The sequence below is a fragment of the Teleopsis dalmanni genome, chromosome 1 (genome assembly GCF_002237135.1).
Source record: "Teleopsis dalmanni isolate 2A chromosome 1, ASM223713v2, whole genome shotgun sequence".
NCBI lineage: Eukaryota > Metazoa > Arthropoda > Insecta > Diptera > Diopsidae > Teleopsis > Teleopsis dalmanni.
In genome coordinates, this window is record NC_051846.1 from 99,652,129 (window position 1) to 99,674,632 (window position 22,504).

Genomic DNA, 22,504 nt, shown 5'->3' on the forward strand with positions numbered 1-22,504 from the left:
ATTGAAATTAACTTATATAAATAAAGTTTTTTGCTTTCAAACACAACGCCAGCAAGCCAACCCCTTGATCAAGGGGTATTTAAATTTTTAATAGGATCTTATTTCTTTAACACTTGCTACGTAAAATTGACACTACAAGGTTAACTTCAGAGCTGTCGAAATGTATTATTGTGCTTGAAGGTTTTAATTTCCTCAAAGCATCTTGATATAAAGTAGAAAAAACAACAATCCGAAATTGCTTTCGTACTGCTGGATTTTTAAAAGTTTATGAAAGTCTTACCGATTTTGATCGCGAAATAACATTCCGCTCACAATCTATGCTAAATTTCAAGAAGGACTCGATTGGCGAATGAATTCGACAATTTTCTCTAAATAGACAGAAATATCGGTTGAAATTCAATTTGAAAAACAAAGTGATATTATGGACATAAGTTGAGAAGAATAAACTAGGTAAGTGAACCTACAACATCATACTATAAGGTGCCAAAACTTTAATTCATTCAAAATATCGTTTCGGTGCAATTTAAACATAATCTTTTATACTTCCTCGCATAATCTTCCATAACCAGACAAAAACACTGCGACGGTGAGTGTCTGGTTATTAGAAATTTCACTGTATATAAATACATATATATATATATAATATATGGTTATAAAAATTAATATATCAAGAATAAGTTATATTTTATTAGCTATTATGGGTTGTACTTGTGCGATATTTGTTGTATGTATTGTTGAATTTCTACTGTAAGTGGGCAATTCGTTTGAAATTTGAACTGTTGTTGTTGTCGGCTTCCGTGGTTGGTATGTACGAAATTGTTGAAAATTTGAAAAATTGATATCAATAGCTGTATTGATACCTTCGACATCAACGAGCGTCTGAAAAAACTGCTCGTACATAAAAGAATCTATGCTGTACGAGTAAGATATAAGACGCTCGTCATACATCCCTACCATTAGAGTTTCTTTGACTTGGAAACAGAAGGCAACAAATATCAACTAATAATTCTAGGAGCAAATTTGACCATGACGAACGTTATTTCACACATTTACGACAGCAGCGATAAGTATCGCGTGCGAAGCAATTACGAGAATAATGATTATCACCACGCAGGAAAGAAAGACTCGTCTAGAAGCTTAGCTGACCAAATTTTTCCAAGAAAAAATAATATTAACTTGTTAATAATAACTTCATGCAAAAGAAACACTTTTAACATAATTAAAAATTGAAGATTTGAAAGCATATACTTTAAGGACACATCACTTAGTATACTTTGTCATAACATCATTGGACAAATGTTTTATAAGGAAAAGTAAATAAACGTTATCGATACAAGGAATTTTTATTGCTTCGGACTGTGGATTAACATAGTCTCAGAAAAAATAGCGACAGGTTTGTGGTGAAGAAAAAAAATTAGAGCTAGAATAATAACTAATTGTCAGCAACAAAATTATGCGTCTTGCCAGTAGAATATACTTTTTATTTTAGAGAAGAGATTGGTGTTTTATTCCAATAACTCTAATTTTTTCAAAAATCATTAATTTGAATTATATGTAAACAGAAGATTATTTGAAAAAATTATTAGGCAAACGAAAATTGTCACAGGTGTCGAAAAAATTAAGTAAATTTCTGCAATAAAAAGGAAAATAGTTCTAAAATTTAAATATTTGAATCATTTATATATTTCCATAAATTTCCAAATATATTTCCATAAATGCGCAGTTGCCAAGCAAATTCATGTTAATAAGTTATCGTTTTTATAAATAATTACTACTGAGTTCTATTTATAATACGCATGTAATAGTTTTTATGCATAAATGTTTTTTATATATGTTGCGTTTACTTGTGTACCTTTGGTAGCCTTGTAATCATATTTTTACCCAGATTTTATACTACAAACAAGCGGTGGACTTATAAAAACAATCGTTTTTCATATTGTATGTTCATATTGTGTAACATTCCATTCACAGCATCATCACAGCACCATTCACAAATATCGCATACAATTTCTTTCCGTTTACCCCTGTGTCAAACGGAAAAAAAACGTAGTTTTCATTGTTTCATTCACTTTTGTCCTACACCTAGAAGGACAACCTGGTCTTCTGACTCCTTAGGGACTCTATTCCATGACAGCATGAGCAATCGCATCCATTGGTTTTCTCAATGTGTGACTTGACCATCCGTATTGTTGTTGTTAATTTTCTTTCTCCATCGGTTTTTGATTGGGACGACGCTAAAGGTCTTCATTTAAAATTCTGGTAAGCCACCATAAACCGATAATACATCGTAGATTTCAATTTATAAAAGTTTACTTAATATGGCGAAGGTGCATTTTGCTTTCTTTAAACGGTTGTCTACGTCGATCATAGTTCCACCATCGTTGCCCACACTTCCCAAATTTTTTAAACTGCTGAACGTCTTTGATATTTTGGCTATTTAACAATAACGTTAATATTTTATTTGCTTTGCCCCTCATTGATTTAGTTTTCCAAGAATTGACATTAAGTCCTTCCTGCGTGGAGACATTATTGATCAAAGTTTACATTACTGTGTGCCTACAGTACTGTGTGACAGTACCGTGTCATTAGCATACTCGAGATATCCAAGATTTTGATAGAATTTCCAATTAATACCTGCTGGCGTTTCTTCAACCACTTCCAGGATGATATCAAGAGTTTTGATAAACAATAACGGGGAAAGAGCACAGCCTTGCCGCACATCACTATTGTATGAAAAACTCAATTAAAGTACCATAGCGCTAAGCCCTAGCCAAATCTAATTTTTTTTTAGCGCAAAAAATGCTTTCTCAAAGTCGATAAATGCGAGGTAAAACGACGCAGTAAATTCAGAAGCCTGTTCAATAAGTATTCTAGCCGTTTTAATCTGGTCGGTTATCTTATGAAAAATTTTGAAAACAACGGGTAGTAAGGCGATATTTCACCAATTACCACAGTTTTTTCTGTCGCTTTTTTTTCGGAATTTTAACAATCATAGATTTCTTCCAAATTTCCTTAAACAATGGGTACAAAGGTTTAGCCACTAAAGGGTCAGATGTCGATTGGTAGACCGTTATTACTCTGCGGCTTTATTGCTTTTCATACTGGTAATTGTGATGCTGGGAACATTTGTAAGTATTTGCCTGTTAGAAGTAATCAATATTTGTATGACAAGGTCCTCTGTCTCGCTATGGATGATGTTTACGACTCTTTCAAAATCTCGTCTTTTTACTTCTGTCTGCTCACTTTTTGGCGTTATTAGCTGTCTGTCCTTGTTTTAGAGTGGTAAACTGCCATGGCAAATTATTATGGATGTGGAGGTCAGCACCTCAGAATAGAGTGCAATTTCAGTAAGTCCAAATGATTTTCGTGTGGAAAAGCCGGTCACATTGCCAAAGTATGCAGAGCGAAATTAGATCAGATAGTAGAGGACGCGCCTGAATTAGGTAAACAAATACTTTTCATTAATGCACTCAAGGCAGTGGGAATAATCATAGTTCCTGTAAAAATTGATGACAAAGGAAATTCAAATGGTTCTCCATGCGCTGTAATTAGTTGCACAACTCTTCAATCGATAAAACCGAATTTCAAGTTGCTTAAGTGTGATAGGCGATTCACAAGCTACACGGGTTATAAGGTTAATTGCATTGTACGGATTGTGGTATTCGCGTCAATGGGTACAATAGTACGGCGACTAAGTATGTATGTCGTAGAAGAAGATTGTGATACACTTTGCGGCAGGGAATGGGTACCATAATTTGCGAAAGAGATTAATTTTCCTGAACTTTTTTCTTCATCAAACCATATAAACTTCATAAGCTCCATTGAGCGAGAACTGTCTACAAATCAGCGAAAGCGGCTCCAAAAACTGATCGAGCGTTTTAAGGACATATTTAGTGAAACGGCTGGGAAGCTTAGTGGCTTGCTGAAGTACATCTTAAAGAGGGAGCTACTCCAGTCCTTGCACGACCACGCGAAATTTTAATAGCATTAAGAGATGCTATTAAAATTTTTTTTTTTGTACACACCACGTATATAAGCATTATTTTCATTACGCATTCCAGAGTACTTCTTAGCACGCAAGCGAACTAATATTATTCTTTTGGAGATAGTTTAAAATTGATGCCTTTATACTTTTTCTGACGTACACAGCTACACCATGTATATGAGCATCATTTCCATTAGGCTTTCCAGAGTACATCAGCACTCCTTTTCTTGGATTTGTAAGTTCAACAGAACCATTCCAAATCTATTTCCAGTCTTTCATATTCAGCAACTAATATAGCCATTTACCCTGTTTGAAACAAAGTTCAAACATCCTATTGAGCAAATCTAGTCACTCTAACGACAAGTCATCAACAACCACATCAGGTCAGTTTTTTCTTCTCGTAAGTATATGAATTGATTAATTTTCAGTAGTCATGACTGATTAAGCCATAACTACTAAGATAACTACCATAACTATCACAATATAAACTGCAAAATATGTGACAGTAGTTCTTACTACTTATGTGGCCATGACAACCCGTTACCGAGTTTCGGCCTGACGCAGCATGTCTCCCCAGGTGCCTCTGCGGCGTTCGCGCCTTCTCCAGTCTCGTATATCAAGTTCAGTTAGTGCTCCCTCAACTTGATCACTCCACCGGAGACACGGTCTACCTTTACGTCTTCTTCGGCCAACTACTGCTTCAAACACCTTTTTCGCCGGAGCGTCTTCATCCATTCTCACGACATGACCAAGCCAGCGAAGCCGCTGGATGATAATGCGTTGAATCATATCAATGTCGTGATAAAGCTCGTACAGCTCGTGGTTCATTCTAATGCGGTAGTCGTTGCCAACTCGTAGAGGACCAAAGATCTTACGAAGAACTTTTCTCTCGAACACTCCCAGTGCTGCTTCATCATTCTGTGATAACGTCCATGCATCTGCGCCATAAAGAAGCACAGGGAGGATGAGCGACCTATAGAGCGTATGTTTCGTTTGTCGAGAGAGAGCTCTATATCCCAATTGCCCACTGAGCCCATAGTAGCACCTATTAACAAAGGTGATTCTTCGTCTGATCTCCAGACTGACATCATTTGTATTAATTACGGCGGTGCCAAGGTAGATGAAATCCTTGACAGATTCGAAAGTATAATCACCAGCCACTAGCCCGGTGTCCGAGCCATGCACATTTCTACCAGTAGCCGACATATACTTCGTTTTTCCCTCATTCACCGCTAAACTCATTTTTGCAGATTCCTTTTCGATAGCAGCAAAAGCAGCTGTAACATCACGCTTGCTACGCCCAATGATGTCAATGTCGTCGGCGTAAGCAAGGAGCTGGACACATTTGTAGAATATTGTTCCATTAAGATGAACACCTGTCCTGCGCATGATCACTTCCATGACACGAATTGAAGAGGTCACATTATAAGGGATCACCTTGTCTGAAACCTCACACGGTAGCAAAAGGTTCAGAGAGACTCGATCCTACCTTGACGGAGCTACGGGTATTACTCAGTGTCATTCTGCGAAGTCGAATTAATTTTGCAGGAATACCGAGCTCAGACATTGCGGCGTAAACGCGATCCCTAATGGGGCTATCGAAAGCTGCTTTATAATCGACAAAAAGGTAATGAGTGTCGATGTTATATTCGTGGGCTTTTTCCAGGATTTGTCGCAGAGTGAATATCTAATCAATGGTGGAGCGACCAGGTCGAAAGCCGCACTGATAAGGTCCAATCAGTGAGTTGGCATGTGGCTACAACCTTTCACACAGTACAGTTGAAAGAACCTTGTACGCGACAGGTATTAGGCTAATCCCGCCATAGTTGGCGCAAATCGTCGGGTCACCTTTTTCAAGACAGGACAAAGGGTACTTAGATTCCAATCGCTGGGCATATTTTCATCTAACCATATTCTGCAGATAAGCTGACGCATGCACCCTATCAGCATATCGCCGCCGGCCTTGAACAATTCAGCAGGCAGGCCATCTGCGCCTACCGCTTTGTTGTTCTTAGGTCGCTGTATAGCAACACGCACTTCGTTATGGCTAGATGCAGGAATTTCAACGTCATCATTTTCGATTGGGGACACAGAGGGCATTTCTCCAAAGGCAGAGTTGATGTTATCATCGCCAGATAGTAGTTTGGAGAAATGCTCCTTCCATACTTTCAGCACATTCTGCGGCTCTGTAACCAGATTACCATTTTCGTCCTTACACGTTGCTCCACCAGGCTTAAAGCCTTGAGTCAGACGGTTGACTTCTTGATAAAATTTACGGGCATCATTCCTATTTCTACACACCTCGATTTCCTCTCGCTCGCTCCCGATATTGTTTATGCACGGTTCGCGTTGCTGCTGACTGCAGGGTCCTTTTATAGGCCGCGTTCTTCGCAGCAGTAGCTTGACGAAGCTCTTCGTCGTACCATTGGTTTCGCCGTGGGGGACGTTGAGAACTACTGGGGACAGTAGTTCTAGCAATTATAATTATTTAATAAAAATACTTGATAAAAAAATCAATACATCTGTTTTCGTCCAAAATTTTCTCCACGGATTTCTTTTTCTATTATGCCTTAAATTTTAATATTGAAGACATCAGCATCAACCAGAAGGTTTTTATACTTTACTAATGCCTCCATATTATATTTGATAGCAGAATTATCCATAAATGTCGGACTTTAACTTACCTACAAGGCTTAGTAGTCACTGCTTAGATACGAATTCAGAGAAATTGTGCAGCAGATTTTTCATTTAAAATTTACTCTTATGGGTTTTTAAGGTCAACATAAATTTCTTTAAAAATACATTTGCTTGGTTAGCTTTTTTGATTGGTGATAACTGATACATGTGTGTCTAAGATCATCTGACATTAAAACCACCGCTACGGTGATTAAGGTTTATTTTAAACCATTCGTCTAGCGGCTTAAGTCTTCCAATGAACACGTATGCGATATTATACCTTGTGATCAAAAAAGAACAAGAATTCAAAAAAAAACACAAAATTTTAATATTTAATAATTTTCTTTATTATCACCTTCAAAGAACTCTCCTTCTGCGGCAATACATTCATGCCAACGCTTGATCCAATTTTCCATACAAGTTTTGTAGACCGCCAAAGGTACGGCCTTTAGTTCACGCATCGAATTCTCTTTTATAGACTCTATGGTCTTAAAACGCGTTCCTCGCAATAGCAACTTGAGTCGGGGGAAGAGGAAAAAGTCACACTGGGCCATATCTGGAGAGTACGGTGCTTGGTTGATGATATTGGTGGAGTTTTTGGCCAAAAACTGCGACACAACCAACGCTGTGTGAACCGGTGCTTTATCGTGGTGTAAAATCCATAAGTTTTCCTTCCATAAATCTGGCCTCTTTTTGCGAATGGCCTCACGCAAACGACACATAACGGCCAACAAATACTCCTTATTGACTGTTTGACCATTTGACCGTCCGGAAGGAATTCATAGTACACCACACCACAAATATCGAGGAAAACAGTCAGCATAACCTTAGTTTTGGACCGACTTTGGCGTTCTCTTTTCAGTTTCGGCTCACCTTTGAAGCATCTTTCAGTCGATTGTTGTTTGGTGGGCATGTCAAACTCATAGACCCATGTCTCATCACCAGTTATGATGCGTTCGAAGAATGTGGGGGACTATCTGCGTTGGAAATCATCTCTATGACCACATCACAACGACGTTTTTTTTGAATGAAATTTAGCTAAAAATCGCCACACGAAAATTTTTTAACTTCTTTATATAGACGCCAAATAAAATTTAATCGTACGATATGCGTTAAACTTTGACAGAATGTGTATAACAGTGTTGCCAGCGAGAAAATAAAAAAATTTACCGATTAGATAAGCGCGGGAATTCAAAAATTAATATTTTTTGATCACAAGGTATATTTATCTTAAAACTTTTTAGAACCTTTTATTTTTTTCGAAATCTTATTTAATGTTTTACATTGCATTTTGATTAACCGGAATGTTTTGATTTACCATTGATGTAGTTAATAATGCAATAAACAATACCATATTTTGTTGCGGTCGTGCTATAGCTAAAATGAGCGAAGGCAAAACTTAATTTCCAGTTTTTCCAGCGGTGTCAAAAAAAACATGTTTTTGAGTATTAACAACTGGGATTCTCCATCAGGTTTATCTTCGTAAACAACAACTCTGTATTGTTTGTGTATACATAAACTGCATAGAGAACAAATTAGTAGGTTTATGCCACAAATACCATATGTTTACTCTTCGACACTTCTTCATTGTTTGCAAATTTTGAAAATTAATATATTCCTGGAGCGTATATAACCCTTAAAATATTTTTGAGATTTATATTGAGTTGTTCTCATAATAATTGTTATCGTAAAACAAAGACACGTGCACACAAAAAATAACTTTATATACTTTCAGCGACTTTCCAACGGTAAATTCATCATTGAACGTTAACCGTTCTTAAATTTCGTTGAATGTAAATATTAAAACGCTCCTTTCTGCTGTGTCAGTTTAGAAAGCTTACGTTTTTTGTTTTATCATATGCCTTTTCTTTTCCTATAATAAATGAAAAAAAAACTAAAGTTTTTAGGATTACTTTATGCACTTTCTTTATTTAATCTACAACACTTATAATACTTTATGTATACTGTGACCACTTTAATTTTGTTGACTAAGAGTTATTAATACTGACGATAAAAAGCTTTTTTTTATGTTTGATCACACGTTAAAAATGCCTTTAACTAATTCCATATTTTTTATTCACATAAATAATTATAATGATTACATTAAAACTATATTAATAAAATAAAGAAGTCCGACTTTCCATTAACTAATTTTCATAATAACATCAAGGCTCCAGCACATTCATCTTACTTGAAAGCAGTATCCACATACCCCTTTGGAGATAATCCCAATCAAAACATTGGATCTCTGATCATTGGATCCAAACATATTGATAAAAAATACAAAAGTTGCTTCAAGGATTTATCTTTGAAGTGAAAAAAGACAATTATCACTGTTGTTTCGAACATTAGTGTATGTGATTTCAATTAAACATAACAGTCTAAAGAACTCAGTTTCTCTAAATATATTTTGAATAATTTGGGAAGGTAACAATACAATTATAAAGTTCACACCTGAAATCTTTTTTACTTAGCGAAAGTCTCGGATAATTGATTTTCAAATAAAGCAAGTCCCGCTTTATTTAAAAAGACTGTTAAGATAAAAGAAAAGCCTTCCAGCATACATTCATCAGCAAATTAGATAACGCCACCAGGGTCTATACACTTAGAAAAATAGAAGAGTCTTCACAAGAACCCTGTGATTTTAAGCCAAATTAAGAGATTTTATGACGCCACAAAAAAATCACTCAAGAATAATATGCTTTTTTAAATAGGTCTTAACCTATCATATATTCCAAAAACTTGGAGAACCTTGAAAATAGTATTCATACCTTAAGTAGGAAAGTCATCTCCTCGTAAAACTCACTTTTGCTCAAAATCTTGCAGTGAATGTATGAATTTCACATATAACGTGATATAAGACTTGACGATATCTTGCAAGTACAACACGCATATATTAGATATAAATCAACAGAACTGAAGATTATGATCTAGTATATAAGGTTAAAAAATATCTCTAGAAAACAGAATTAGGATCTGTCGCTTTCACCGGTTGACTTTTCTAGAAGTCAACCAAATTTAATAAGACTACTCAAACACTACAACGAAACGATACGAGTGTAAAAATAATTTCCCAGAGTTTTATGCTCAATTACGGTAGGAAAATGACACAAATTGCCAGAACGAGACAAATTGGATCATCTATAAACCCATCTAGAACTGGTGAATAAATTAACCAGAATAGAACCTCCTGTAAGTAATTATTGATTGATGTGTAGAAATGTGCAGAGACTTGGAATTCTAGTTAACAATGGCGGCCTCTAGCAAGAGGAAGAGGAAAAATTCTAGTCCAGCCTTGGAAAGAATTAGAGCTACATCTGTCGTAACTGTTGCGTTACCTGTTCTTATGTGGTGCAGGTAAATCAGAGCTAGGAAAATTCAAGCTCTGAAGAATAACACATAATTGATTTACTTTCGCTCTTAGTTTATAGCATTGATATATTCGGCGGTATATTTCTGTTTGGGACAGATTGGATTATTAACAGCACAAGCACAATCATTTCACCCTTATGAAAAAAAATTGCTTAACTTTGGAAAAAGCGATATATGACACTTAACATTTTCAACATTTTCAAAAGATACTGATTATATAATATTAACGAAAATACCGCGCAAATAACATTATTTGCAAACCCGTGGTTACGTAAGTCTACAACTATGTTTGGAAGTTCCTTAAAAATTCTTTAAGAAAATGCGCTCCCTTGTGTAAATAATGTCAGAGTTGTTTTGACCTTAATCTTCGGACAAAATAGTCGTTTCATGTTTTGTCTCTAAAACTGTTAAGAAACGTAGGAAAAGTTCATACAATTATGTAGATTCAAATTATTTTACATCCACAGACCTATTGACGCCTTATAACCTTATGCATATATTTTAAAGCCTACCAAACCCAAAAACCTAATATAGCATATACTTATTATTACCTTAACAGCTAATGATCTCCAACTGATCTAGAGCCTCTATATAGATCGTTAAAGAGCCCCAGTGAAATTAGGCTTTTGATAATGTCGCAAACATATTTCATCAAATATCTATATTGCCGTGAGGTGTAGAAATCAAAAACGATGATTTGCACCTCAGATGATGTTAATTAAATACAAATATTTAGGGATACAAAAACTTTGACTAACAAACTGATAATTCAAAATTTTTAGATACAATGAACTAACAATTAATACTATTTGCTTTACAAAACAGGCATCACTTCAAAAAAAATTTAATTTAATTTTTATTTTTCAAATATTTATAGTCTTAAAGTTAATTACATATTATATAATTCTCAATTGTTCTAAACTGTTTTTGATAAAACACGAGAAAAGTTGATCTCCATTAAAATGCGGCTCGAAATTAAAGTACTGTAATAAGAATTCAAAAATAGTGTAGGCCTTTATGGATCGGCATGATTAACTCAAGTATTAGGATTGTATGGAAACAGGAATGCTTCAATATTAAGAGTTAAAAAAAAAAATAACAGCCAGGAAACAAAAAAGGCCTAGTAAATATTATATTATATATATATAATATATATATATATATATATATATATATATACTAAATATGTTCAAACGCTAAATGATTCTAGATTTATGTCAATCTGATGGGTTATGGATAGATAACAATAGTTTTAGTGACGCACAATGATTTTTTTATCATGGAATTTAATTGTTATTTTGTATGCCATCGACAGCCATTGTATCAAGATCGTGTTGTTCCATTATTCCATATTAGTGTATTTATTTTCCTTATTAAATTTAAGTTGCAAATCACTTCAGAAAAAACATAAAATAAAAACATAGTATTCTTTAGGTTTATCTTTCATCCATGACTACTTATTTGCAAACTTAGAATGAATGTTCCAGGGAATAAAATTATTGCCAAAATTGTTGTACACAAATTTTTTGGATTTTGGACGTATATCGTCGGGATCGGCATTCTCAATAGAACAAAAGACAGACCACCAATTCTAAACTCTCAACAAGCACATTAAATAAGACAATACGTACGTATGTTTTCACTAGCTAACACGCACGGCATGAATACAATAAGATACACATTCCACAAAATGTACGACATAAAGTAAAAAAATATGAAGATTACGCTATCAACCTGATATTAATAATAATCAAATCTTATTCAGCAAATACACACCATTAATCTAAGACCAACAAATTCAACAAGTCTCACATGCCAGCAAAACGCAAAGAATAGAAAGCATGCAATTTAAAAGGATGGACAACACTGAAAATGAATGCATCATATAATAATTTACAAACTGGACGCAGCAAAATTCCAATTCTCAGAAATACTCTCAGAGCTCCGATCCCATATAATAGAAGTAAAACTCACACAACAAATATTGAAATACATATAGTATTATAACAGCACACCTCTCCGAGGAAATAACCGTCTGTTCTACCTACAATGATATAATGGATCTGCAATACTGCAATGCATACACTTCAAAGAAGCAGTACATTAACCAAACAAAGCCAGTATGCAAAAGAGAAATAAAACCAGGATTAAAAGAAATCGCCAAAATGCAGACGCTCAACGTTAAAACAGCTACTAGAAATACAAGTCGAAATTAAAATTGAATACAACAATAAATTTGAATACAACAATAAAAAGATATATTAACAAAGGATATGGGAGTATTTACAAGTTGGTTTACATAAAATATGTATCAAGTAATTTAAAACGAAATCAAAAATTTGGGAAAGGCAAAAAAAAAATTACGAAAGATACTGAAGAGCTACACGAAAAGAACATATAATAGACTACCTATTACGAATTCAACACATTTCAATAGCAATAAAACAAAGCTTTCTTTAAGCAAATTAAAACCTAGCAATATAGCAATACCAATATAAATGATAACGAAAAGTTTTGATTTAACATAACTAAAACAATAAATTAATATCCTTCTAAACGATCCTTAATACTCTTATACATAAATATCATTAACTTCAGGCGATAGTAAAATGCGTTAACCATCAACTAAAGTTTATAATAAAACGCAAAAACAATACCGAAAAATAACCAAATATTATAAATGAATCACAAAGACTACATCAAAGTACAAGAATGGATCAAGATATCCTTAATGATTCCAGAAACAGAGGAATTTATTACAAAAATACAGAATGGAATAATAAACATTAAAACATATAAATAATGCATCTTAAAACGCCACCACATAACTAATGAAGCGTGCAGAAAATGCATCCAAGCAACAGAAATCATTTCTCATACCCTTAATGAATGTACCATGTTAGCGGCCGCAAAATATACTACAAAGTATGATTGCATAGGCAAAATTTTATATCCATTTCAGAGATGATCAAGTAGTAAAATAGCAAAGAAAGTTATAAAAGTCTGAAAATGCCATCCAAAATCCATATATTTAGAAACAACATATATAAAATTTATAAAGACATATTAACATTTTCATGTACATATTAATATTTTCAAACCCTAGTGGTTTGATTGTTGAAAATTAGACCTTTCTTGGCCTCTGTTGGAGTAATATTCACTCGAAATTACTTACGGCACTTTATAGGTATTCCCAATGCCCCTGAAGACGTCTACCTTATGTAAAGAGCGGAATCATTTATTAAGGCCAAAATTAGTCATAGAAAATCATAATGTTTTTTTATATTTTGGCAGTACCTTGTATAAGTCGTCAACCAAAATGCACAACAGAGTGGATGACACGATTATTGACAAACAAAGTAGAATATTTTCTTTTTTAAATATAGCTGTGAAGAGCTAAGCAATCTACTGAAATAATCAGAAAGTAATCTGAACTATTGGATGGAAAAAACGTGGGGTTGATCAACAATCAGAATATGATGTTTTGATATCGAAGCAGGCTCAATATTTCCTGAAACAGAGAGGTTTATAATTGCAAACCAGAATGGAATAATAAATCTTAGAATATATAAAAATGCATCCTCCTAAGACATCATATAGCAGACAAAGTGGACGAATCTCTCCATATAAATATAATCAAATAGGTTAAGATCACTAAGTTACCACACAATTCTACACAACTCCAAGCCCTATACATAATACAAACCAATACATTAGCAATAAAGTTAGAAAATATCAAATTTTTATTTGAGATAATCGAAAGCAATTCCATAAGTGAATTTATTCATTAAGTGATGTAGGCGAAAACAATATTTTTGAAAGGGAATAATAAAACTAATGCAATCAATACTAAATATTTTGAAAGGGGAACTCTTTCCGAAAACTGGAGCATCTGTTGATTTAGCGATAAACGATTATTGTACTCGTATTCTTAAAAACCGGGAAACTGTAGACTTGTGTAGAAAATGTAGTTTAGTTTCCGATACATTGGATCATATTATATCGAATTGTTCTATAATAGAACTAATGGAATGTCTAAATAATACAATGCAATGTGTAAGGTTATTTATCATGTATCTGTGTGAGTGATCTCTTGCTTTTTTCATGAAAATAAAATCATTTGATTTATACGCAATAGTTATATTTACAGAAAGCCAGTGCCAAACTGGTTTGCAACACTTCAATCTATCAATGTCGAAGTTAAAGATGCATGTTGTCCTGGAAAGCCAGTTCAAGCTGATAAGCATACAATAGAAGCATTAATTGGTGCAAACTGGCTGATAACTAGTGCACAACTCAGAGATTAAATTTATTGCATTCGATTATTCACGATAATTTCTCAAAGCGCGATAGGTTTAAACTTAAAGCGCGACATATGGGTATCTCATGCACTCATGGAAAAAAATATGTAACGTCACATTGGAGTTTCTGATTACCTACTTAATTATCAAGAAAGTGATCCATTTTTGGAACGCATTATTAGTGGGAACGATAAATAGGTTGTATACAAAAATGTTAAATGCAAGAGATCATAGACTAAAACGTATGAACCGCCTTAAAGCAACTCTAAACCAATGTTCGAAGTGATGAAGTGTAGTGTTATCAGGTGTGTAAATTGAATAATTCTCTTCAACAGCAAAATTTAGAATCGATCGGTAGAGGGGTATATTGTTTCACTAAGATAATGTGAGACCATGTGGTAACTCACTGAAAGCTTTCACAGCTTTAGTAAGACGTACTCCAAAAAGATGGCAAAATCTATTGTACTGAAATGCACAACAAGCAAATCAATAAAATATTTGTTCTCTATAAGAAGTTGATTTTACAGTTTTATATAAAACCCGAAATTACGCAAATTAAAATACAATATAATATGGAATAATTAAAATGTAATACCGAAAAGTACCGTAACACAAAAATTATCGAAGTATTCTGTTTTGATGAATGCCTGCTTTAATAAGTTTTAATTAAAAGAACTCATTTTCATCTTTAACTCCAAAAATTCGGTCCGACATATGTATATAATTTAATATGAAAGAAGTATCCGACAGAAGAATAGTTCTTGCTTAACAAATCCTGCTCAAAACCAACAGTAAGTCAGTTAATATATGAAGATACACAATTTGGTTTTTTACGCATTCTATGTATTTGCACAATTGTTTAGATTTTAGCCTTAAACCCAATTTAATGTGATGGATAAGACTAAATCTTAAGTAATAGGTCCAAGACGTTGCAAGAGTGATATTTTAATAATTTCGATATTGCAGGTAACAATGATATAGGTGTGTGTGATGAAACTATATAGAGTAGTTTGGCTGATGCGAAGATTATAACGATTTTGGTAGGGTTAAACAAACAACTGCATTCAGTGTTTATTTCTTTAGAATCTCTGTTGTAACTGGACCAATTTTTGGAGTTTTGTTGTGTTTGCTGTTAATTAGGAGGTCTATATCTTGCGCAGTAACATGTCTGTCGATGCTGACATCCTCACATCCATTTAAAATTACAGGTTCCTCTTTTCCTTTTTATTTCTAGCGTTTCCCAGACTGATTTGAATGACTTTAGTAAATTTTAGTGCTACAATTTCTAGGTTGCCTACAGTATTAGAATTTGTTTCAGAGTTCATAAATTCGTTTATTTTATTTGAAAGTATTGTCAAGAGGTTGCCGCTTCAATTATAATACTTACAAATGATAATTTATCAAAGTTAAAGTGCTGTCATATTGTTTGACGATACTTATGACTATTTTCAAATAAATTTTACTACATTTAAACATAATTGAATAAAGTTTGCAATGTAATAATAGTAATGAAATGAAAGAATGCAAAGATTTGCCTTACAAAATCCTCTTTTATAGTAAACTCACTTATGTGAGTTTTCCCGATCTTAATGCAGATATAGCTTTTTTTATTTATTCGAATGAAAGTTATAAAAAAAACGCATATTCAATTGGAGAATCTGTGCCGCTGCTAGTCGCTAGTTGTAGCTCTCTACTATTTAAGAACGTCTGGCTTACATTATTCATATAAATAAAGTTATTACTCATGTACTCATATTCATGAGCTTAATAAGTCCATATTTACTACAATATAATAATCAATCTATATGGACTATAATATGGGCTTATTATACAAATATTATAAAATTATTTTTAAAAATATAATTATTTAGTTAAAATTTAATGTGTATACAATATATACTATAGATTCTTTTAAAATAACTTTTCATAACATATTTTATGCCAGCGTGCCATATGCACGTAAGATTGTAACAATTTTCCCTAAAACTGTTATTATAATAATTCCAATAACAATTAATGTACAATGTCCTCTGACTATCTCCAACGTAATTTATGTTATATCGAACTGTTGTGATACGATACTAAGCAATTGAGCAAGAGCGCTGATGGCCAATCAAAATGCCAATTGCCAATCGCATATAAATGAAATATTTCACTGTTGGATCCCGCATTCAAAATTATTGATACAGCGTTCAAACACAAGATACAATAACCAAGATGTAATCTATGCGCGATTGTATTACATCTGGTAAAAGAGAGAATATATATTAACGAAAGATAAGGCCACACCACAACTTTTATGTGCCAATAAAAGTCTTACAGCCTACATATACAATTGACGTGAACGAAACACGTATATTTCCTTATGTACTGTATATTATATATAAAGAATATGCTTAGCTTATATGTTAATTAACAATTTGAAAAAAAATCAAAATAATTGCTTCATAAACAAATTTAAATATTTTACTTTTTTAATGTAAAATATGTTAAATTAAATTAAAAAATATCATTAATTATAATCTGTTATATTTGTATAACATTTATGTATATTTACTAAGAAAAAATAAAGAATAGAAAATAAATTGGTTTTCAAAGAATTTTTCGGGCTAGACACAGGTATACATACAGATTATTTTACACACTGATACACACATACTACGGTGAATAGGTGGATGTGAAATCAACAAATAACGAGTGGATGAATGAAAAAACGATCAATGCTTAGGAATATGTACTCATATTTGATCACCTACAGAGAAAAAGCAAGAGAACAAAAAAGTGGGAGGCGTCAACATTTTCAAAATAACAAAAATGAACTGCAGAAGTGACTGTATAAATAAAAAACTCTCTGCTGATTTTGTTAACACTACTATATAAAATAATTTCTCTTTAAATAAACGTCATAATTCTAAAGTTGTAAAATACATGCTTTTCTTCTATTTGCTGTGCTTATAACATAAACATATAAAGTACAATCGTCAGTCGAGTAAAACTTAAAACCAATTTTTTTTAAATAATTGATGCACAGACAAGTATACTCGTAGACCACATCTCAACCTACTCAAATTATGCAGTTTAACAAGAATGCCAACAAAACACATGAATTGTCAACGATTCTTCAAAAGGGCTCGTCATGAAGGCTTACCATAAATATTGGTGCCTATGATTATTAGCAATGCGTTGCAAAATTAGAAGTTTGGAAAAGCTATCGATGATAGTCATTTGAGAAGTTCAACCTATTGCACGACATAAAAAACGATTATGAAAATGCGTGGGCATTTTGTTCCTTTATGACTCTACCTTTTGTTTCTGAATAGTTTGTATTTTGATTTACATGTGTATATCCGCAATAAGTATACAGTTATTCCATATCATATTCCTCGTTTGGCACCAATGTTTCAGTAAGACATATTATATAAATCTGTCATCCAGAAAAAAAATTCCCTAGCCAGGGGTTTGCAAATTATCAATTGTTTGGTTAATAACTACTGAATGTGTTAAATTGTGAAACTTATTACAAAAATTGTTACAATTTAAATATCATTTAATTTGTTTAGTTATTGATGGATGTTCCAAACAAAACTTGTCATAATTAGTACAGTGAAAATTAACAAATTATTTGCAAAAGATCATAGCATTTAATGCAGAAGGTGTGACACAAACTATCCAATTTTATTGCTGCATCTACACTATTACCAACTTTTTTAACATATTTATGGTGTTTTAACAGAATATTAAAACAAGTCACAGGAAGTTATCTCGATGGTTTGAAATACAAAAATCTGTCACGTTATAGCCGATGAGTCAAGTTAAATTAATAGCTTTGTGCCGATAAGTCAATGAAAATTACCTCGAAAAGATCCAGTTCTCTAAAATATTTAAATAGTTTTGTGTTTTACTCTTAATGACAGGGTCTAAACAAAATATTAAAATACAAATTTAATTAAAATCTGAATCACAAATGTATTTTGTTTACGTTCAATTTCGGCATTATAAAGACAATGACCCAGTATTAAATTAAATGCTACTCTGCATATTTTATTTGCGAAAAAAATGCACAAACTTGTACTAACATGTCTAACTATTTTATTAAACAAACTACTAAGTATGCATTAGTTTTACGTAAATACAATATACATGTTCCAGTGAAATATAATAATTTACTATAAAATATTATATTTACATAATGTAATGAAATATAATACAAAATATCATATAAATGGTTATTTTGAATGATATTTAGAATGTACAATTGATATGAAACACACCACAAAACAAAATAAGATGGACCTTATTTACTTTTACTCGATAAATAATTTTATGGCATTATTGAAGACGAATGTATTACAGGTGCATCCTGGAGTTCCACTTTCAACGATTGTAAGTGATTCCGCAAAAAAGAGACCAGCGGCGTTAGACCTAATATTCCTGATAGTGTGGCAGCGATTTCGCTTCTAAAGATTATGTTTGCTAACAAGAAAACGCTTAATATAACTGGATATTGAGCACCACTGAAAGTGACATACATATTTCGCTCAAAATAAGTCATCAATCCAACTTGGTGATTTGATAAATAATTGTGTGTAAATATGCTTTCGGCTATTCTATAAATGATACTTGAAGCCACATTAAAGAAATGGCCACCTAAAAAACTCTCCCTGTACATATGTATATACAGTATGTATTTATAATGCACATATGAATACATAACAAGGTTTTTGGGAATATCTTTAGTTACTTACATTAGGTCTTAATTAAAAATAATGATATTTACTTTTGAAAAATATGAAACAAAAAAGGTTGCTGTGTTGATATGTTTGATATACATACGTATGTATGTGTATTTTATATCGATTTCAAAGTTGTTTAAATTTTATAAACAAAATTATAAATGCACACAAGTAACATCACACCTTCAACACATCCAAACAAACAATTTATTTGTGTACGTCAATTACCATTTGCTTATTAAATACTTGTAACCTATAGTTACAAATATAAAGTATATTTATATGTGTTTATGAGTACAAATTCAATTTCCGCCTTTTTTTATATGGGTGCTATGCAAAATATTCAACCTATTAAGTACATTTGCAGACTTGATGTATCTGAATTCCCCAAAAAGTCTATGGATAAAGTCTCAGAACTTTACCTTAAATATTATGAAACTACTTTTCAGGGCAGATGAGCAATAATGTACTTGTGACGTAATGCTAATCAATAATATACATATATGGTTTATGTGGTATATATGGTGTTCGAAGTTTCTATTTGATTAACAATCTTAATGTGTCCTTTATTTAGCATAAGAGAAAAAAAAAAATTAAAAACATTTAAAATAATTTCTTTGCTGGTCTTACAGTTTTTTGACATTTGTAAACATAGAATTCCGGTTTACTGTGATTTGATTTCGATTTGTATGTCGTTTGCTTATTTTTGTACATATGAGCGCTACGTTTGAATATAGTACTCTTAAGTAGAATTAACTGTGAATTTGAGTACTTCGACGCACAACTCTTTTACTCATTTTTTACACTTGAGCTTAATTTATTGCAATAGTATCTCTTTCATCATCGTGCGCTTGCTGAGAGAAGACATGCAGTTGATATTTCTTTTTAAAGTAGTAAAGTTTAAAGCACTACCAGTCACGATTGTACTGTGCCTTATATACAATATTATATATGCAAGAATATGTATGTTAGCTCATTTTTTATTAAGTTCATGAGATTAAAAGATTTTCTCGTTGAAAGTGAAAAGAATAATCTTTATGAATTTATTACAAATTGTAACATTATTTGGATTCAAATCTGAAGCCTCTATGGCCATATATACGACTACCCTTTACATATACAATGACTTTAAAATATTATATGACCTGCTCGTATTGTGCAAAGGTTGTTTTGGAAATAATTCAATTCTAAAATCTGGCGTGATCAATGTAAATATTTTCACTTTTGACTCTTTAAGAAAATATATTTATTTATCTATTCTTTCAAATTTAAATTGTGCTCTATTTATGAATACGATATGATAATACTTATTTTAATACTGTTATTAATACTATTGATTTACCAATACAAATTTAAACTCTATGTATAATTTCCTTGGCGACATTGGTTTATTGGATAGTTATTTGACTTGAAAACAATTGAATGAATTAATAACATATATAATGTCGCCATGACGATTAATTTTGTTATTAAACTATACATAAACTTGACTACTGCTAAAATCTTGAAAAAAAAAATAAGTTTGATCGATAGTAAATTAGTGCCACTGTTAACGTTTTGTTACATAAATCTCCTTATTTTTAATATAATATGATTTTACAAATAACAAATTTTGTATTAAAACATGCATATATATATTTAATTACATATATTATTTCTATTTAATTATTTATACAATTTATTATACAATTATATATATTGGATTAATAACAATACAACAACTATTACGCACACTAAATATTAGAGGTCATTAAGTTTTATATTCGAAAACCATAATAATATAATAAATATGCAGGTGTATTCACACACTTTAGGTGAAAACCAAAATATTCTGCTTAAAAAAAAACATGCACATATTACTGGCAAAAAAGAAGGGGAGATCGAGAGCGCATTGCGCATCGGCGTATCCTTTACCTTTTATCTTGAATGATTCTACATGTCTATGCATTTGGAAGCCACAACTTTCCTACATTTCCCTACCGCTTTCAGTTTCTTTTTGTAACTTGTATCGAAATGTATATTTAACAGACATCCTATTATTAATTAGTCTATGAAATTCAAAATTAAAAAGTAAGAAAACTAATTTTATATCACTAAGTATAATAGTTACATATTATTATATACTATTTGTTAGTTATACTTATTTATGAAATACATATATATCATTTTATTTAAAAAACATGTTTGTTTAGTTAAAAAAAGTTAACATGAAACTAGGCAACAGAATACACAAAAAGCAATACATTTCTAATTAATTAAAATTAATGATAATTTAAATTACTTTGAGCTAAGAGTTAATTTGAGCTAGTTAGGAAAAACCGAATCAATGTAATCGAATATTTTTCGCTTAATAAGCTAACATACATATTAAATTATATTTAAAATTATTTGATTAACAATTGGAATGCATTATTACTATTATATAATTAGGTACAAAAAACAAACAAATATTTGTGATTCTTCAGAGTAATTCATACCAACTCCATTCAAGACCAGATATATATGATTACATATACCACACATATACTTGGATTGACAATTTAAGTAAACTTACCTTGCGCAATTCTAACAGCTGGCATTTTAATTCTCATTTTTTAGAAGAAACTGTTTGAAATAAAACCCACTGAAAGTTCCTAATCTCTAAATATAAGTTTAAATACTTCGTTTTGATGTTTTCGTACTGACTTTTTGGAAACTAACGACACATTTTCTTTTAAAACATGATTTAAATCAGCTGCTTATTACAGTCTCAATTTTGCAATGAAAACGTTTTTCAGGATAATATCCATTCATTATTTCGACACTTACGGTTGAATTACAATTGAATCACAAAATATAAAGAACATATTTTTATATAAAGATAATTATTTACAAACGTCATGTAAAGGCAATAATTAGACTATCAACCGCATCGAGTTTCGATATCACTTTAATTTTTGTCGTATTAAATTAGAGGACGGTGGCTTACAATTGATTGTGGAAGCATTTTTATCCAAGTGGAATAAGGGATATAAATGTGGCATGTGCATCAATTTGGTGTTAAAACGACCCTAATAAATATATTTCGCTACTGCCGTTTTATTTCACAATTTCAATTTAAAGTTGTAAATATTCTTGGTTTTAAATTTTAAACTTTAAATTTCAGTCACTCAAAACTGTAAAGCTGTCATTCTGTTATATGAATAATATATTCATAAATTTTTAATTTAAATGATTTCAGAACATTAATGTTAATTTTGCAAATTTGTTTATATTAAAATATTGTACTTTTTTCATAAAAAAAAAACTTAAAAACACTATTATAAGATAACCGCGTATTACCGCGCACAATTTAGAAAAATTACAGGAACACGTCCTCACGCGACAATTGTCGGTGTGCATCTAATAAACTTACATTGGTTTATTTACTTGAATCAGTTTTGCTTCGTTTGTCTCGT

At 32.0% G+C, this 22,504-nt stretch overlaps 1 protein-coding gene across 1 annotated transcript in view; it reads right to left on the reverse strand.

Annotated features, from left to right (window-relative positions):
- LOC119662221 overlaps positions 1-22,176 on the reverse strand; it is a 95,327-nt gene extending 73,151 nt beyond the window's left edge. Inside the window, exon 1 of the mRNA XM_038071801.1 lies at positions 21,622-22,176. Within this exon, the coding sequence (XP_037927729.1) occupies positions 21,622-21,658 (37 nt within the window). The 5' untranslated portion in view covers positions 21,659-22,176. The remainder of the gene's footprint in view (positions 1-21,621) is intronic.
- Positions 22,177-22,504: the final 328 nt, after the last annotated feature.